The following is a 15,747-nucleotide window of genomic DNA, read 5'->3' on the forward strand; positions in this document are numbered from 1 at the left end:
CAACATTGGAGGATCTTGCAGAAGAGGAGTAGCAACGCTCAGGAGTGAGAAGACAGAGGAATAGTAGGCTGTGGCTTGGAAGGCAAGGAAGGGGGGCATTTTAAGAAGGAAGGGGTGATCAGGTGAGGTCAGAGTGAGAAACGGTAAGATGCCTTGGCAAGAGCGGATCTCAGTGGAGCGGGGCCCAAGGGGCCCAGATACCTGAGTGGAGTGAGTTGAGAAGTGAATAGGGGTGAGAAAGTAGAAACAGCCTGTATGGACTTCTCTTCCAGAGCCTTGGTTGTGAAGAGAGCTAGGGAAAGGGGCAGTGGTTGAGAGCGGGGAGTTTGCTGAAGGTTATTGTCTGAAGGCTGGTGGGAGTGGCCTAGCCGAGGGTGAAAGAAGCAGGAGAGGGAGCGGAGAGTCAGACGGTGGTCCAGCAGGCAGCAGGGTGTGGGATCCAGGGAGGGACTGGTTTCTGTTGGGAGAGACGGGCAGTTCCTTGTGTGATGGCAAGGAAGGGCCAGGGCTTCTCATCTGATGGCTTTGGCTTTCTCAAAATGGAAAAGAAGGTCATCCTCTGAGAGTGGGAGGTTGGTGCTGGGTTTTAGGAGAGGGAAGAAAGGACTTGATTGTGGCTGAGAGAGGGAGAGGGTCTGACTAAGGGGGCACTGCGGGTGCTGACATTGGCATGGTTGCCATTTCTGGGCTTTCTCTTGGTCTCTTGTCTCCCACCCTCCTTTGGAGGGACTTTAGTCTGCTTGAGAGGCCTGGTGCACGAGGGCTGGCCCTGCCTGAAAGCCCAGCAGCAACCTGGGGGCTCTTCGGGATGGCCCCACCCTCACCAGCCTCACTTCTCCTCACTCTGACTTGAATTGCTTGCTCTCCTGAAACCCTGCTTCCTTTTGCCCCAAAGACTTTCCCCTTCTCTCCTCGGACAGCCCAAATGAAGCATCTTGTGCTCCGAGCCTCTGCCCCAGCCCCTCCCTGCCTCAGCTGGGGTTGCTGTCCTTCCTCTATGTGCTCGTGGCCCCCTGTGCAGATGTGAATCGTGGCTTCCCTGCCTGACATCAGTCTCACAGCTGTGGTTGCTTAGACTCAGGCAGCCCCACTGGACTGCGATCCTTGAGGGCCTGGATGAATGCAACGAGGCCCAAGTCCCACAGGCTGCTTCCGTGAATTCTCATACCTAAAGGGAGCCTGGACCCCAAGGGTAATAGGCATGTGGTGCTGTGCTGCAGAGCAGAGCCTGGTGGACTGCGGGCAGCCTGTTGGGGGTGGCGGGGTGTGAGGGAACATCACTGTGACTTCTGGGGGCAAGGATGGGAGGGGAGACAGAGGCCTTTGGTGTCATTGTGGTATGGTTTTCCTTCAGGCCACATTCACTGAGTGTTTTGTGTGCACAGAGTATTGTGCTCATCACTGGGCCTTCTAGGAGTTTCCCACCAATGGCTGGGAAAGATAGTGTACACTGACTGTTAGGGCAACTTGTACCCATTTTGCCGCTTCTCCGGGAGCCAGAGGGATGAGTATTGAGCTAGGAGTTTGAACTTCTCTTACTTAAACTCTGAGGAATAAGTGAGATGATGTGGAGTAAAAGCCCTCAGAAAAGAACTCTAGGCAGGTCCCCATGACACCTGCTTCAGGATGGCCTGAGCATCAGCAGTACTCCCTGCTCTCACTGCTACGGTCAGTTGCTACCCTTCACCCTCAGGACTGCCCCGGGGAAGTGGCTTTTGTGCCATAGCGCTGACCTTGGGAGTGGCCTTGCCACCCCTTTGGAGGGAGCACGGCTAGATCTGGCCCTGATAAAGTCCTGCGTCCTGGCACGGCTGTGGACTAGCCACCCCTTTCCTTGTGTTTTCCTTGTCCCTGGCACAGAGATTAGATAGGCTGACAGAGATAGAGGCCAGAATGGTAGGACAAACACAACCTCTGGAAGGAAGCTCGAGCAGGAAAGGGAGAGGACACGGCAACAAGGGCACTGGCGTTGCCTCTCGAGAGATGGCAGTCAAGGGATATGGAGATGCTGCTCTTCCTATGGCCTGGGGAGCAGCAGTTATTTGTGGGGTCTGGTCAGTATGGGTGCCAAGACCTTTGCCCCGGGGAGATGGGCCAGGGGGCGGGGAGTACCCCATAGGCAAGCTGTGTGGTCTCCTCACCCTCGTGATGCAGATGGCTTCATCGACTGCTTCCTTCTAGAGCCTCCCCCACATTCTGGTTACTCCTCTCGCTCATAGCCTAGGGGTCTGAGTGCTGTGGGCACAGGGCTATGGTATGAGGGGAGAGGGAGCCTGGGTCTCACAGCTGTGTAGGGTAGATTAGAAACCTGGGAAAGAGAGGGTGGGGAGAGAAGCCTATGGCCCGTCCGTCACCGTGTGTGGGACCCAGCAGTGATACCCATTTCATCTGTCTTGACCCACTTCCCCCCTCGCTCTCCTGCAGGTGTTAGAGCTGCGGCGGCCTATGGATTCCCGACTGGAGCATGTGGACTTCGAGTGCCTTTTTACCTGCCTCAGTGTGCGCCAGCTCATCCGAATCTTTGCCTCGCTGCTGCTGGAGCGCCGGGTCATTTTTGTGGCAGATAAGCTCAGGTAAGGCCCAGCGGGGCAAGGTGAGGAGGGGGGAAGGCACGTCCACTAATTAGTCTGACATGTATTTATGAGCCCTGGTATGTGCCAGCTACTGTGGTATTGGTGTGACAGGACTGAGAACCCAAGGGAGGACTTGGCCTGAAGGAAGACATGGGACATTTCTTCTTTCACTCCAACCGAGAGTGTGCAGATGCAAATATGTTGATGTGGAGAAAGGTGGAGTAAGATTTCTGGCTGATGGCTGCACTTCCTCTGGAGGGGGAGGCAAGGCCATCTGTGGGATGTTGAGTTCGAGGAGAGTGATGAACTCTAGGCAGAGCCATGTAAGGAAGGGGCAAGAGCACTGACTAGGGGTCAGAAGAGCAGAGCCCCCAGGGAGGAGCCAGTCTGGGTATCACCTGGAGAAGGCACTGGGAGACTTGTGGAAAAGGACAAGGTGAGGCATTGAGGGTGCCGGGAGGAGACTGGTTGCGGGAACCTTGGCCAATCAAACTAGGAGAGGGAAAAGATGTCTGGGGACAGGAGGTACCCATGAGGTACGGGAGCTGGTGTAAGAGGAATGAGAAAAGAGCTGGCTGGATCACAGGTCTTGGTCCAAAACGTTGGCATTTATGACTTTAGAGGAGTCCCAGATGCCAAGATCTGGTTGTGGCTGTGAGAAGGGGGTAGAAGGGTTACAGAGCATGAGGTGTTGTGGGAGGTGTCGAGCTCTACTAGGCAGTCAAGATTTAAAAGAAAGTGTCTCAGTCTCTTCAGGAAAATACCAGACTGGGTGGCTCGTAAGCAATAGAAATGTATTTCTCACAGTTCCAAAGGCTGGACATCCAAGATCAGGGTGCCAGCATGGATACATTCTGGTGAGGGCCCACTTCCTGGTTCATAGCCAGAGCCTTCTCGCTGTGGTGGAAGGGGTGAGCAGGTCAGACGATCTGTTTCTTTTCTTTTCTTTTTTTTTTTTTTTTTTAAGATTTTATTTATTTATTCATGAGAGACACACAAAGAGAGGCAGAGACATAGGCAGAGGGAGAAGCAGGCTCCCTCCTGGGAGCCCGACGTGGAACTCGATCCCAGACCCTGGGATCACACCCTGAGCCAAAGGCAGACAGAAACCCTCAACCACTGAGCCACCCAGGTGTCCCTTGGAGGATCTGTTTCATAAGAGCATGAATCCCATTTATAAGGGCCCCACCTTCATGACCTAAGCATCTCCCAAAGGCCACACCTCCTACTTGGGGTTTAGGATTTCAACATAGGAATTTTGGAGGGCACGAGTATTTAAACTGTAGCATGGAGTATGTGTGGGGTGGATAGGCAGGTAGAGGATGAGCTCTTGGCAACATGTATATTTTTTTGGTCAAAGACTCCATCACAGGAAGAAGTGGTTTCTTTCAAGTGGTAGAATTAATTCAGTCATGTGGACGTTCATTAGCCTGGCTGCTGTGTGCCAGGTGCTGATAGGAGGGGCAGAAAAGGAAAATCCTCTTTCGGGTTGGTCCTCAAAAGGCCCAGGCTCCCTGGAGTCTTTCTTTCTGTGTGAGGGGCTACTGAGAGGAGCAGAAGGTGACTCCTGAATGCTCTCACAGGGCACTGGGGTGGAATACCAGGCCCATCCTTGGCCAAGGAGAAGGAAGAGGAAGAAATGCCAGGGCTGCTTTTTCCAGAGAAGGCCAGCTTTAGAAATGAAAAGGGCCCCTTACTTTCCACCCCAGCCTCAATGTTTCTGTATCCCACAGTTCTGTGTATCTTGTGCTTCCTCAGGAAGGGGCCAAGCCTGGCAGCTGGAACCTGCCAGGTACAGCAGCTTCATGAGGCCCCTGTCTGCTGCCTCTCCTCCACCCGTGTTCACCATCCATCAGCAAGTGTGGCTCTGGTCTGACCAGACCATGGTGTCCCTACCAAAGCCTAGACCCTGAGGTTCCTTTTCTGGAAGGTTCCATTCCCTCACTCCTCTTTGCTACCCCCACCCATAAGCCAGCTCCAGTAGGTCCCTTGATACAGCTGAGCACACTCTTGCACCACTCTGGAAAAAAAGTACCCCAGGGCTCTGTTCTTTGCTGGGCTTAGCATTCAAGTTCTGCCTCTTGTGGATCTTAGAAAAGAGATCCACCCTGCTCAGGATCTGCCTGTGACTGGAGAGGGGCAGGGTGGGCACTTCAGTGATGGCACACAGGCCTGGACTGGGTCAGGGCTCTGCGAGTCTGGCCAGCTCATGTTCTGTTGCTCACGTTAGGTTGTCCACAAATCCCTTTGTCTCTCTAGGTCTAGCTTTGATGCCTGTGGGGGAGTGCACCGTATATGTGTACAGGCTCTGCATTGACAGCCCTAGGGGTTATACAAAACTTCCTGTCTCCAAAGAGCCAGGCCCATTGGAGGGGAAGGTGGAGATCAATGTGTCCCTCAACTCTGAGACAGCCCTTTTCCAGATATTTTCCAGATGGCTGTCCTCTCAGTGTGGGGAGCTGCTGTTCCAGGGGAAGGGCTGTCAGAGCCAGGACATCTGTGTCTTTGTCTTAAGGCCCAGAACTATCTTAGGTGTCCATAGGGTGGCAGGACAGAAAGGGGGTTTGCTTCTGTCATGGATTAAAACCATGTTCTCTGGCTGGTGGGGCATTAGTCAGGAAAGGGGGAGAATCCCTGCTGGAGCCGATCTAATAAAGTCTCTTATGGCTAATAGATGGGACCAATAGAGGCAGAGGCTCAGAGTGGGAAAGTTGAGCTTAAAACTAAACTTGACTGTGGGCCCTGCTCCTCATCTGTAATATGGCCCCTAGGAGAGGGCCTTTGATTCTCCTCCCAACAGATGGGTTGTCCAAGCCGGGTGTGCCACCTGTTTGCCAGTGCCTCACACTGCCCTCAACACACGTGGGGAGTCTACATTCACTTCTGCACCTTCTAACCAGCACCCTAGAGGTCCTCCTCCCCTCTTGCACCGGTCATTCTGCCCAGATAGCCGGCACTGTAGTGCTGCTGGGTCTAGAGGCCTGGAGCCTGCTCTAGGCTGAGACACGGATGACCCCACTGAGACCTGAGGCTGTTTTATGGAGCCTGAGAATAAATATGGGAGTGGGCACTTTTTTCAGCTTGATAGGAATGGTGCCAGGCTCCTCACCTTGGTCAGTGGTCCTTAGACCACTTTTGGGGAAATTACAGAGAGGAAAGGTTGGATAGAGGCTCAGAGTAATCAAGTCACACTGGGCTGGGAGACAGGACAACTGGTTGTGTCCCAGGTCAGCCATTTATGAAACTGACCCTTCATATCTGTGGCCCCAGCTATAAGATGTAGAATCGACAAGACGACCTCTGAGGGCCTTTCAGCTCTTACACACTACAAATTTGTGATCAGCTCTTGCTCACCTTACCATCATATTCCCTGGCTTGAGCTGATGCTTCCCCACTAGGTTAGGCCTGTCTGTGCATGAGGGTGGCCCTTGGGGGTATATATGTGAGTTGTTTGTGAGTTAAAGTGTTGCTGTGTACCTTCATGTCTGTTCCTAGGTCGAGTCCCAAAGAAGGTTGGTACTAATGTCCTTGAGGCCCTGAGCAGTGGGAATGTGGGGGCTTCACCAGTCTGCAGGGTCAGATCCAGACCTGAACTCCAATAGCACTTTTGTTGTACTGGGAGGTGTAACCTATAAAAGGATGTTCTGAGGCCTCAGCGCTCTTACGCCCCTTCCCCAGAGGTGCTGGGCCTGGGCTCAGGTGCTTTGTCTCTATCTACCAGTACCCTTTCCAGCTGCTCCCATGCTGTGGTGGCCTTGCTCTACCCCTTCTCCTGGCAGCACACATTCATTCCTGTCCTTCCGGCCTCCATGATTGACATCGTCTGCTGTCCCACACCCTTCCTGGTTGGCCTGCTCTCCAGCTCCCTCCCCAAACTGAAGGAGCTGCCTGTGGAGGAGGTAAGCCATTATCTGGGGAAACCAGGGGGGGTGAGGGGTAGAAGAAGGAAGGAGGAATAGATACTCCGGGGAGGCAGGGCCAGAGGGGGAAAGGAATGAACAAAGACCACTGGGATCTTCTCACTTGTGGCCTCTGGGCCTCTCTACCCAGCTCTTACCTTTTTCCCTGGGGGCTCTATGCCTGGGTAAGATTATTCCTGTTGTCTGACTCTGGGAATCAAGGAAGTGTGGAGGCCTAGGGAGGGCATTGTAAGGGCTCACCTCCTGCACCACTGCCACTAATGACTCTTTCTTGCAGGCACTGATGGTGAATCTAGGATCTGACCGATTCATCCGACAGGTAAGAGCAGGGCAGGACATCACAGAATATGGCCTGCCCTAGAGTAGGTACTTGTTCGATGCAGGCTCTGGAGCACCCGACACTATTATACACATTGCTCAACCTTCATAGTCGGTTTGTTGAGTTCTCTGGTTTCCATATTCACAAATAGACAAAGTTGGGGAGAAACTGATCTAAGAAGCCTGGACCCCAGCATGATCTGCCTTTCTGTTTGGGATCATCTGGTGTGACGGCAGTGTTGGGAGTGTGAAGAACACAGCCTGGAAGTCTGAACACTTGAGGTCTGGCTCTGCCACCTTTGAGCCACATGATGTCAGACAGGCCTCCAAACTTCTTTGAGCCAGAGTTCTCATCTCTAAAGCAGGCATGGTGACAACACCAGCCTTGAAATATTGCTGGGGGGGCAGAATGTGATGGAGTGTCAAGTTTTGCAGTTATCATTGTCAACTGCAGGAAGCCTCTGTTAGTTATGGAAATCCTGCTGGGTCTCCACTAAGGAGCACAACCCACTGGTACCCTCTGGGAGTGTACATCATTGACAGGTGCCTTCCTAGGTACAAGGCATCAAGGTACAGACTTAGAACCAGAACACAGAGACAGGAATGATAGCCCAGCCTCATCCCTGAGACACAGGCTGGGCCAGTTTCCCTACCCTGAGGCAGCTCTGCTTTCCACCTTGGAGCTGGAGATGGAGGAGCTGGGGAGACTTCATCAGGGTGCTGGTCCTGGGCAGTCAATGCCATGGCCTCCACCGCTTATTATCTGTGTGACCTTGGACAAGTTTCTTAACCTCTCTCTGTGTTCAGCTTCTCATTGTAAAGTGAGGTTGATAATAGTATCAGGATTTTGGGGAGGAATGAATAGGATTATATACTGAAGGCCTTCAAACAGGGCCTGGTACACAGTAAGTGCTCAGTCAGTGTCAGCTGTGATTATGATGACCGTGTGTTTGCCTGTAGATGGATGACGAGGACACGCTGTTACCGAGGAAGTTACAGGCAGCTCTGGAGCAGGCTCTAGAGAGGAAGAATGAACTGATCTCCCAGGACTCTGACAGTGACTCCGATGATGGTGAGTGAGGCTTGCTCCTGCCACAAATAGGTCTGGCCCTGACTCCCTCTACTCTGGGTCTGGGCCTCATGGTACCAGGACCCTGTTTCTACACACCAGACCCTTCTGGTTGACAAGGCTCCAGGTATAGAACTTTGGTCTCGGTCTAGCCTAGAATTCTCTTACCTCACTACTAGTGGGCTCAGGGAGTAATGGGTCTGAGGTATTGTGGTATTTTTGTCAGTTCAGAAAGATAAACAACATTGGGGGTACTTCTTTGGTGGCCCAGGCTATAAAGCTGCCTTCTTCCCTCTAATTCTTCTCTACTTCAGGAGGTTTGGGAAGGAAAACCCAAAGACATTTGACAACCATCAGACTCTTCCTGCTGATAGGAAACTAGTTATTCCTCCCTCAGGGGCCTTGCCATGAGCCCCTGCAGGAGATGGAGGAAACTTCCTCTTCTTGTGAAGCCAAGAAAACCACCAAGGGTGAAGGGTGTGGAGAAAGTGATCCTCTGGTCTTTGATTTCCACACTCATTCACCCAGTGAATATTTGCCAGCTTCCATGTGCAGAGCACAGTTTCTGACCTTCCAGCTCGGAGGCTAGTTACCATGCCAGGAACACAAGAGAAAAAGTTTCGGTGTGGTTCTGCTAGAAGTTCTTGGGGGAGAGGGAGACTATACCAGCTAGAGGTTGGGGTTAGACATCGAAGATGACAGGTTCTTGACCTGAACCTCAAAGATTTGTCTTTTCTCTTCCAGAATGTAATACCCTCAATGGGCTGGTGTCGGAGGTGTTTATCCGATTCTTTGTGGAGACTGTTGGGCACTACTCCCTCTTCCTGACTCAGAGTGAGAAAGGAGAGAGGGCCTTTCAGCGAGAGGCCTTCCGCAAGTCTGTGGCCTCCAAGAGCATCCGCCGTTTTCTTGAGGTTTTTATGGAGTCTCAGATGTTTGCTGGCTTCATTCAAGACAGGGAGCTAAGAAAGTGTCGGGCAAAGGGTAAGGCCAGAAGAGCTTGGGTCTGGGAGCTCTGGGCCCTCTTCTATAAGTTGTCTGCTACTCGCAAGGCTGAATAACTAGGCACCATGTAGAAACTCATAGGTATTGGCTAGGGCCAAGGCCTCCTAATATCCCTTTCTTCTGATAGAAACTGCTGAGGAGCTTTCTTCTCCTCTTGGCCCAATAACTGCCTTCACGAGGCTGTGCACAGGCTGGAGCCATGTGGCTGGTAGGGCTCGTCTCTACCCAAGAGCAGCATGCAATCCCCTCCTCAGATGCCTTCTTATTCAGAGAAAAAGAGCAGACTTGAGAAACTTAGGGGGTTCTGAGAACCACAGGTTGGAGAAGCCCTTGAGAAGACTGAGCCAGCTCTCTGAGGTTGGTGGAAGCCTCCATACAGAATAGAAGCTCACTTTGTCTCTAGTTATATCATCAGCTCAGCTCACTCTAGGACTGTTTTTAAAAAATCATATCAAGATCTTTTTGTCTAACCCAGGGTTATTATGTCTTCTGTCCACTAATACAGTCCATTTAGTCTAACAAACCTTTTGGAACAACATGATAGAGTGATCTCGGAGGAACTAGAGAAGGTGCCCAGCTCTGAAACAAGGAGTAGCATCTTTGCCTCAGTGAATGCAGCTCAGGGCCACACAGAGAGGCAAGGTGCTGAGGGCCTCTTGCTTTAGCAGTGAGCGCGGTGAGATGTCTGATGAGACCATGAATTCTAATACGATGCTCCCATAAATTGTAACAACAGATCTTTGATTTCTCTGAGCCCATGGTCCCCTCCAATAGGCCTCCCCTTCCCTTCATGTGATAACTATTCTCTTCCCCCTTCCTCCTCTTCCCCAGGCCTCTTTGAGCAGCGAGTGGAACAGTATTTAGAGGAACTCCCAGACACTGAGCAGAGTGGGATGAATAAGTTTCTCCGAGGTTTGGGTAAGTCACATGGTCACTGATGAACTAGATGTAGAAGAACAAGAAGCTGTAGCTGAGGTATCTGTACCAAGACTACTCTAAACCAGTGCCACTGGGTATTTATATTGGGGCTGTAGACAGAACTGTAAGACATCCCCTGGTGAAGAGGTTCCCAGCTTAGTGCTCCAAGAGCATTTAGCACAGTATTTACCAAATTCCAGAACTATGAGAAACCACAGATCCTTACATAAATCAGATCTTTTTCTGTGTGCTCCTTCCTGAGTGAAGATGAGGATGCTAGGGGCAAGTGAGCTTTTCTCTAGGCATAAAGGGGTCTACAGAAATTGCGGTGCCAGAGTGCCCTTTTCTGAAAACCTCTACTCCCTTCAAAAAGCTCAGCCAGCTAAATCATGGAATCCTAGAATATCTCAGTTTAAAGGAAAATTGAGGCCAAAGTTAAATAGCTTGCCCATAGCCCCAAAACGATTGATACCAGTCTCCTAATTAGAGCTCTAGCATAGTTCACTGCCTCAGATCAGATCTGTCACAGCTGAAATCCAGTCTTTCTAACCCTGTCTCTCGCTGAGAGTAAGGTTAGGGCTGTTACAAGAGTTGATACTGAAACCTTCTCACTCTTGCCCTCTCTGACCCACAGGCAACAAAATGAAGTTCCTCCACAAGAAGAATTAAGCCCCTTTCCCAGTAATGGAGTACAGTGCCTTGCAGAGCCTGGAGCCTGGGGAGGGGCCAGCTTGGAACCCTCTGGGCTGCTGTGGCTGCTCTGCCCCCACAGACCCCACCCTCCAAGCCAGCCCACCTCTGCCTTCACGATATCCCAGGATACTGTTTGTAAATAATCTGCTGTAAGCTTTCTTATCTCTTTTTGTAACAAGCAAAGAGAATCTGGTAAATATTTGTATATTCCCAAGGGGCTGGGTGCTGGCGACTGGCCAATTATGTGCAGCTGACTGTCTCAGCCGAACCACTGATCTTCCCCTGGAGGCTCCTGGCCTGCCTGCCTGAGGCCCCTGCTGCCAGTCTTGGGCCCTGGAGAGCAGATGCTGTCTTGTTATGTACAGGAGGACTATTTTTTTTTAAATCTTAGAGTTTCTATTTTTTTCTAGTAGTCCCCATCCCCTATCCCTCTGTTTTTGAAAGGCAAAGGCCAATCAATCCCCATGTGCAGCATGGTACCAGGCTTTCGGGCCTGGCCTCTTGTTCTTCCCACCTTTGTGATGATGGTCAGTGAGTCATGGGAAGCCCACTCCCCACCCCCAGCTGTGCCAGTGCTCTCCGGGCCCAGCTCCCAGTCAGTGGTGGCCACGATGCGGTACAGGGCATCCCTCCTTCCCACCATCTACGGGTGTTCTCAATAAACAGTGTACAGTTGTTTGGGGCCAGAGCCCTGTGTTCCTTGGCTTCATTTTCTACAGTTCTCTCATCTGGGGGATGGGCTGAGATAGGCCAATCAGGAATGAAACATCATCATGCAGGGAATTGAGTACTTCATTAAGAGTTTAGCTTCAGTGTGAGCCACTTATCTCTCCTGAAATCAAGTTCTCCGCCTTGAACCGTATGACTGGTCTTAGAAGATACCTTGTCATTGTTCTTGTTCAGCTTGCCTCTTGTTCAGACTCTATGCAAGTGGTCCCAGCGATGGCAAGAATGCTCAGTGCTTTCCACTCCACCATTAGGTGAACTTAACATTTGCCTGTTTAGTATGAAGCCCTTAAGATATCATTGGGTATCCTGACATTGGTGAGGTGAAACTCAGCAAAAGCCAACCCAGGCTTGCTCATACCCTGGCCCATTGCCAATAGCTCTTCTCTCATTCTGTGGATAGTTTTCTCCTGTTGGAACCCCAGGTTTGCATGCAGGAAGGTCTGCTATATACCCTGGAAAAGCAAGAAGAGAAGCAGGGCAGGGAATATGGATAGTTTAGGTTTCTCACCTACCCAAGGCCTTCACAGAACAGAGACCTTGAATATTTCCAAGATGAGAGATGAAGCAATATGCTAGAACTCTCTTCATTGGAATTCAGTTTGGGGCTGGCAGGATTTGAACCTCTTCAAGGAGTAAAGCTTTCCTATCCTTCCACCCTGGCCTACTTAAACAGTAGGATAAGAGTCTTATCCTGAGTTTCCTTCCCTCCTCCCCTCTTCCTGTTGAAGCCCATATAGGTCTCAGCCTGTCTGTGGTTTGGGATTGCTATCTGCCTCCTAAAGCAAAGTAGAGGGCTTGTGTTCTGGGAAGACAAAGTCGTCTTCTCTTCTGAAAAAAGCCTGTTACATAGTTGGCTTTGGCATCTTCCAGGAATAGGGAGGTGGAGATTGAGGCCTCAGGAGTCTGAGTTTTCAGCTGAGGTAGAGAGAGAAGACAGTGCTTATCACCAGGAAGTCCAGAGTTGTGTGTAGTTACCTCCAGGACTTATTACTGTTAACCTAGCCTGGGCTTCATGATAGTCATAGAAGTGGATTCCTTAACAATAAAATAATATAGTTTCCAGAAGGTGATATTTCTTGCTCCTTTCCTTCTCCCACTCCCCCTCTCTTTTTAAACTTGACTTCAAAGAATCCTCACAGACATGTGATCAGATCACAAGAGAGATAGATATAAATTCTTTTTTAGTAAAATTTGAAAACTTTATGTATCTTTAAAATCTTAAGTTACCTAAGATTAACCCGAAGGACTCCTTCCTCCTATGGTGGCCACAGCTTTCATCCTAGTTCAGAAAATCCGTACTGGCACAAAATGGGTCTGGTTGGGCTGCAAGGGTCCATACAGTGAGTACTATGGGTAAGGCACAGAAATCTTGGGGGGAACGTAAGAGGAGGGTGTGTTCAGGGGGCCTGGTATGGGGTTGACAAAAAGCAGTCAATACTTCTTTCCAAGTTCCATTTTACATGATGTCTCAACCCCTAAACAGTTCTCAACCGTATCAGATCCAACACTCTCCTTTTCCCTAGCAAATACTCTCACTCCCCGCTTTACTATCCTGAAATGAAATTTGTAGATAACATAACCTACCTAAGCATGCCTTAACTTTAATATAAATGGGGAGAAATAAAAGGAAGTATTTTGTTATAACATGCATTTAAATATGTAAATGCTTGGATACAGCTATACTAGATGATATAATGAGGTCAGATGCTTACATTTGTACATAGAATTACTATGAATGCAGTAGCTACACATGCACAGATAAAAATATGTTGTATTAGCAACTCAGATTCTCCTGAGTAGGTGTTAACCATTGTTAAGAACGTTGAACAACTTTTTTGGGGGGTGGGGGCAGAGGGCAAGGGAGAGAAAATCTTAAGCAGACTCCACACCCAGCATGGAGCCTGATGAGGGGCTCAATCTCACATTCCTGAGATCATGGCCTGAGTTAAAATACGAGTCAGATGCTTAACGGGCTGAGCCACCCAGGTGACCCAGAGAACTGAACAACTGTCAATATTCTGAGCAAAACACAGTGAGCTTCCCCTGACTTAAACAGCATTTGGAATCCTGGAAAACTGAGAAGTATTTGAAAACTGGGCCGGGGGGTGGGGGGCGTTAATTATGTGTAAAATGGAGATAGATCTAGATTTTTTGTTGTTGTTGTTTAGAATCAACACATTGCAGGATGTCTAGCAACCTTGGTTGCTTCCCCTCCATGATAGTGACAAAAACTGCCCCATTCATTTCCAAACTACCCCCCCTAGAGGATGGTTTTGCAATCATTGAGAACAAGTGTCTAAAAACTGCCTTTGGACATCCCTTGGGCCTTTAGGGGGCAATAATGCTGTCTCCTCTACCAGAAGCCCCACTGTCTATTGAGTGTCAGGCCCTCTCTATTCTGGAGTTAAGGCCTTCGGTTTTCTCCTTAATCGGCCTTGTAACTTAGAGCAGGGCAGGCTGCCCCATTACATCTTCCTAAATGCTTTTTAAACTAAATAACCATGCTCTGTTAAACTGTCCAAATGAGGAGCCTGCTTCTTGAAGGCAGTATTTTGAAAGAATGCCCTTGGAAAGCCACATTATGGAAAGCCATATTATATTATCCGACTCCAGCTTATATTGGATGGTGTGTGGAATTAGGGATCCCCCAAATCATTCTATTTACAGCTCAGTTAAATTTTTTGCTAAAAATAATATCCTTTATTTTACATGGAGACTTGTAACTTGTACCCAAAATGACTTCTTTATAAAGATACATAAACGGAGTCTTAAGAAAAGACCAAAGTGGGGATAAAAGTAAAACAAAAAACGCGCTGTAAAATAGAGCCAAGGGTGAAACATAACACCTGAACTTACATTCTAAGGCTGATGCACAGCACGTTTCTAGAGCCTAAGTGGTCGTATGCATTCCAATACATCTTAATTCATTTGCCTATGGAAGTGAGGGCAGAGTCACGTAAAAGGTCATGAAAACTCTAGATCAAGAGAAAATATTACTTTTTCGGTACTGGCAAATTACTGGTAAATTTGGAATTATTTTGTCTTTATATTCCCTTTTAATATAAAGTAATATGCATTTGGTTAAGCAAGAAACTCAAACTACAAGAACAGACGTCTCCCTCACCTCCCACAGCTCGAGGAAATGCCTTGTGTTCCCTTCTTCCCGAACGTTTCCTTGTGTGTACGAGCAGGTGAACGCAGCTGGCGCTCATCTTCTTGACAAGGGAAGCTCATTCTGAGAAGTCTGGAAATTCCCCTTTTACGTGTGTATAGAGACCTCGTTTCCGTCAGCGCGGCCTAACAAGCACGACCCCGGGGCTGCAAGGTCAGCCCGGCCGCCAGTTCCGCAGCGGCCCACGCCCACGGCCGCCGGCCGAGTTGAACCTCCCGCCTCGCCAGGGAGTCTCTCCGCCTCCCGTCCGGCCCCGCCCCTTGCCGGAAATGGCTGAGCCCCGGGAGGGAGCCGGAGCCGAGCGTGCTTCCGGTCGCGGGAGTGGCAAGGTCAGCGTGACCCCGGAACCAGAACCTCACACCCTCCGGAAGTGGCCCTCCGCGAGGACTGACCCGTGTGGCTATTGTGTGATGGCGTCCCGAGGTGGGGCCGGGATAGCGCCGCCGTCCTCGTGGTCTTCCTCTTCCTAGCGGAGGCCGACGCCGCGCGCCTTCCGCGGATGAGCCCTTAGGCTCGTCCAGGGCCGGACTGCGTTTGGTCTAGACGTCAAGTAAGAATACGTGTATTTGAATTGAAACCCTAAGTTCGATTTAGCGGACTTTGATAATGGGGTCGGGTGCGATACCTCCAACTGCTGTTGCAGCTGCAGCTCCGAGGTTTGGATGAAAATTTAAAGCACATGTACATTAGGCCAGAAGTTCTATCCTTAGCATTTCAAGCTTATAGAAAATAAGCACGTCAGCCTGAGGTGTTCGGTGACATGATTTTTCAGTTTGAAGAGGCAGGTAGACAAATGGTTGAGGACCACGGAGTTACCGGGAATCTAACAAAAGCTCTGCTTCCCATACGTGGGAGGACTTGCATTAACCCGGGGCACGTATCACCCACTAAGAGATGATGCAGCACCGGCCTGTGCCTACAGGACAGACCACTCAAAGCTTGGCAGCTTCAACATTGGATTCCTAAGCGTGGACTCTGTCTCATCAGTGGCCCCTTTCACCCAAATATATTAAGTTAAAATGTAAGGTTTGTGTTTGGTCCCATCAGACAAGCTAAGTGGTCACGAAAGGTCTGTGCCCTTCATTTGCAGCATGGAAGTACGGCTTTTCATCAGTCACCTGACTTCCCTGGCAATATTAACATGTGCATCAACGTGTGGGTCATATGAGCTGTAGACCTGAGTGAGCAAACTGGAAAAGAGGCTGCTCAAGCTGTCCTTCCCAGGCCAGGTGGGATGGCATCATATCTGGATTATCTTCTGAAAGTAGCTATTAAGGGACTAGTTTTCACAAATGGTCCACTATACCCCACCTGTCCAGGCCTAACGATTTAGGCCTCAGCCACACCCCA

The 15,747-nt window shown here is 50.0% G+C and overlaps 1 protein-coding gene across 11 annotated transcripts in view; it reads left to right on the forward strand.

Annotated features, from left to right (window-relative positions):
- The window catches only part of DENND2B (DENN domain containing 2B), a 169,908-nt gene extending 158,724 nt beyond the window's left edge, over positions 1–11,184 (forward strand). For all 11 annotated transcript variants that reach the window (XM_072794151.1, XM_072794145.1, XM_072794147.1 and 8 more), the window contains 7 exons: positions 2,425–2,573; positions 6,295–6,472; positions 6,771–6,812; positions 7,772–7,883; positions 8,625–8,864; positions 9,717–9,803; positions 10,438–11,184. In XM_072794151.1, coding sequence (XP_072650252.1) covers positions 2,425–2,573; positions 6,295–6,472; positions 6,771–6,812; positions 7,772–7,883; positions 8,625–8,864; positions 9,717–9,803; positions 10,438–10,472 — 843 coding nt within the window. In that variant the 3' untranslated portion in view covers positions 10,473–11,184. The remainder of the gene's footprint in view (positions 1–2,424; positions 2,574–6,294; positions 6,473–6,770; positions 6,813–7,771; positions 7,884–8,624; positions 8,865–9,716; positions 9,804–10,437) is intronic.
- Positions 11,185–15,747: the final 4,563 nt, after the last annotated feature.

This window comes from Canis lupus, chromosome 23, assembly GCF_048164855.1.
Source record: "Canis lupus baileyi chromosome 23, mCanLup2.hap1, whole genome shotgun sequence".
NCBI lineage: Eukaryota > Metazoa > Chordata > Mammalia > Carnivora > Canidae > Canis > Canis lupus.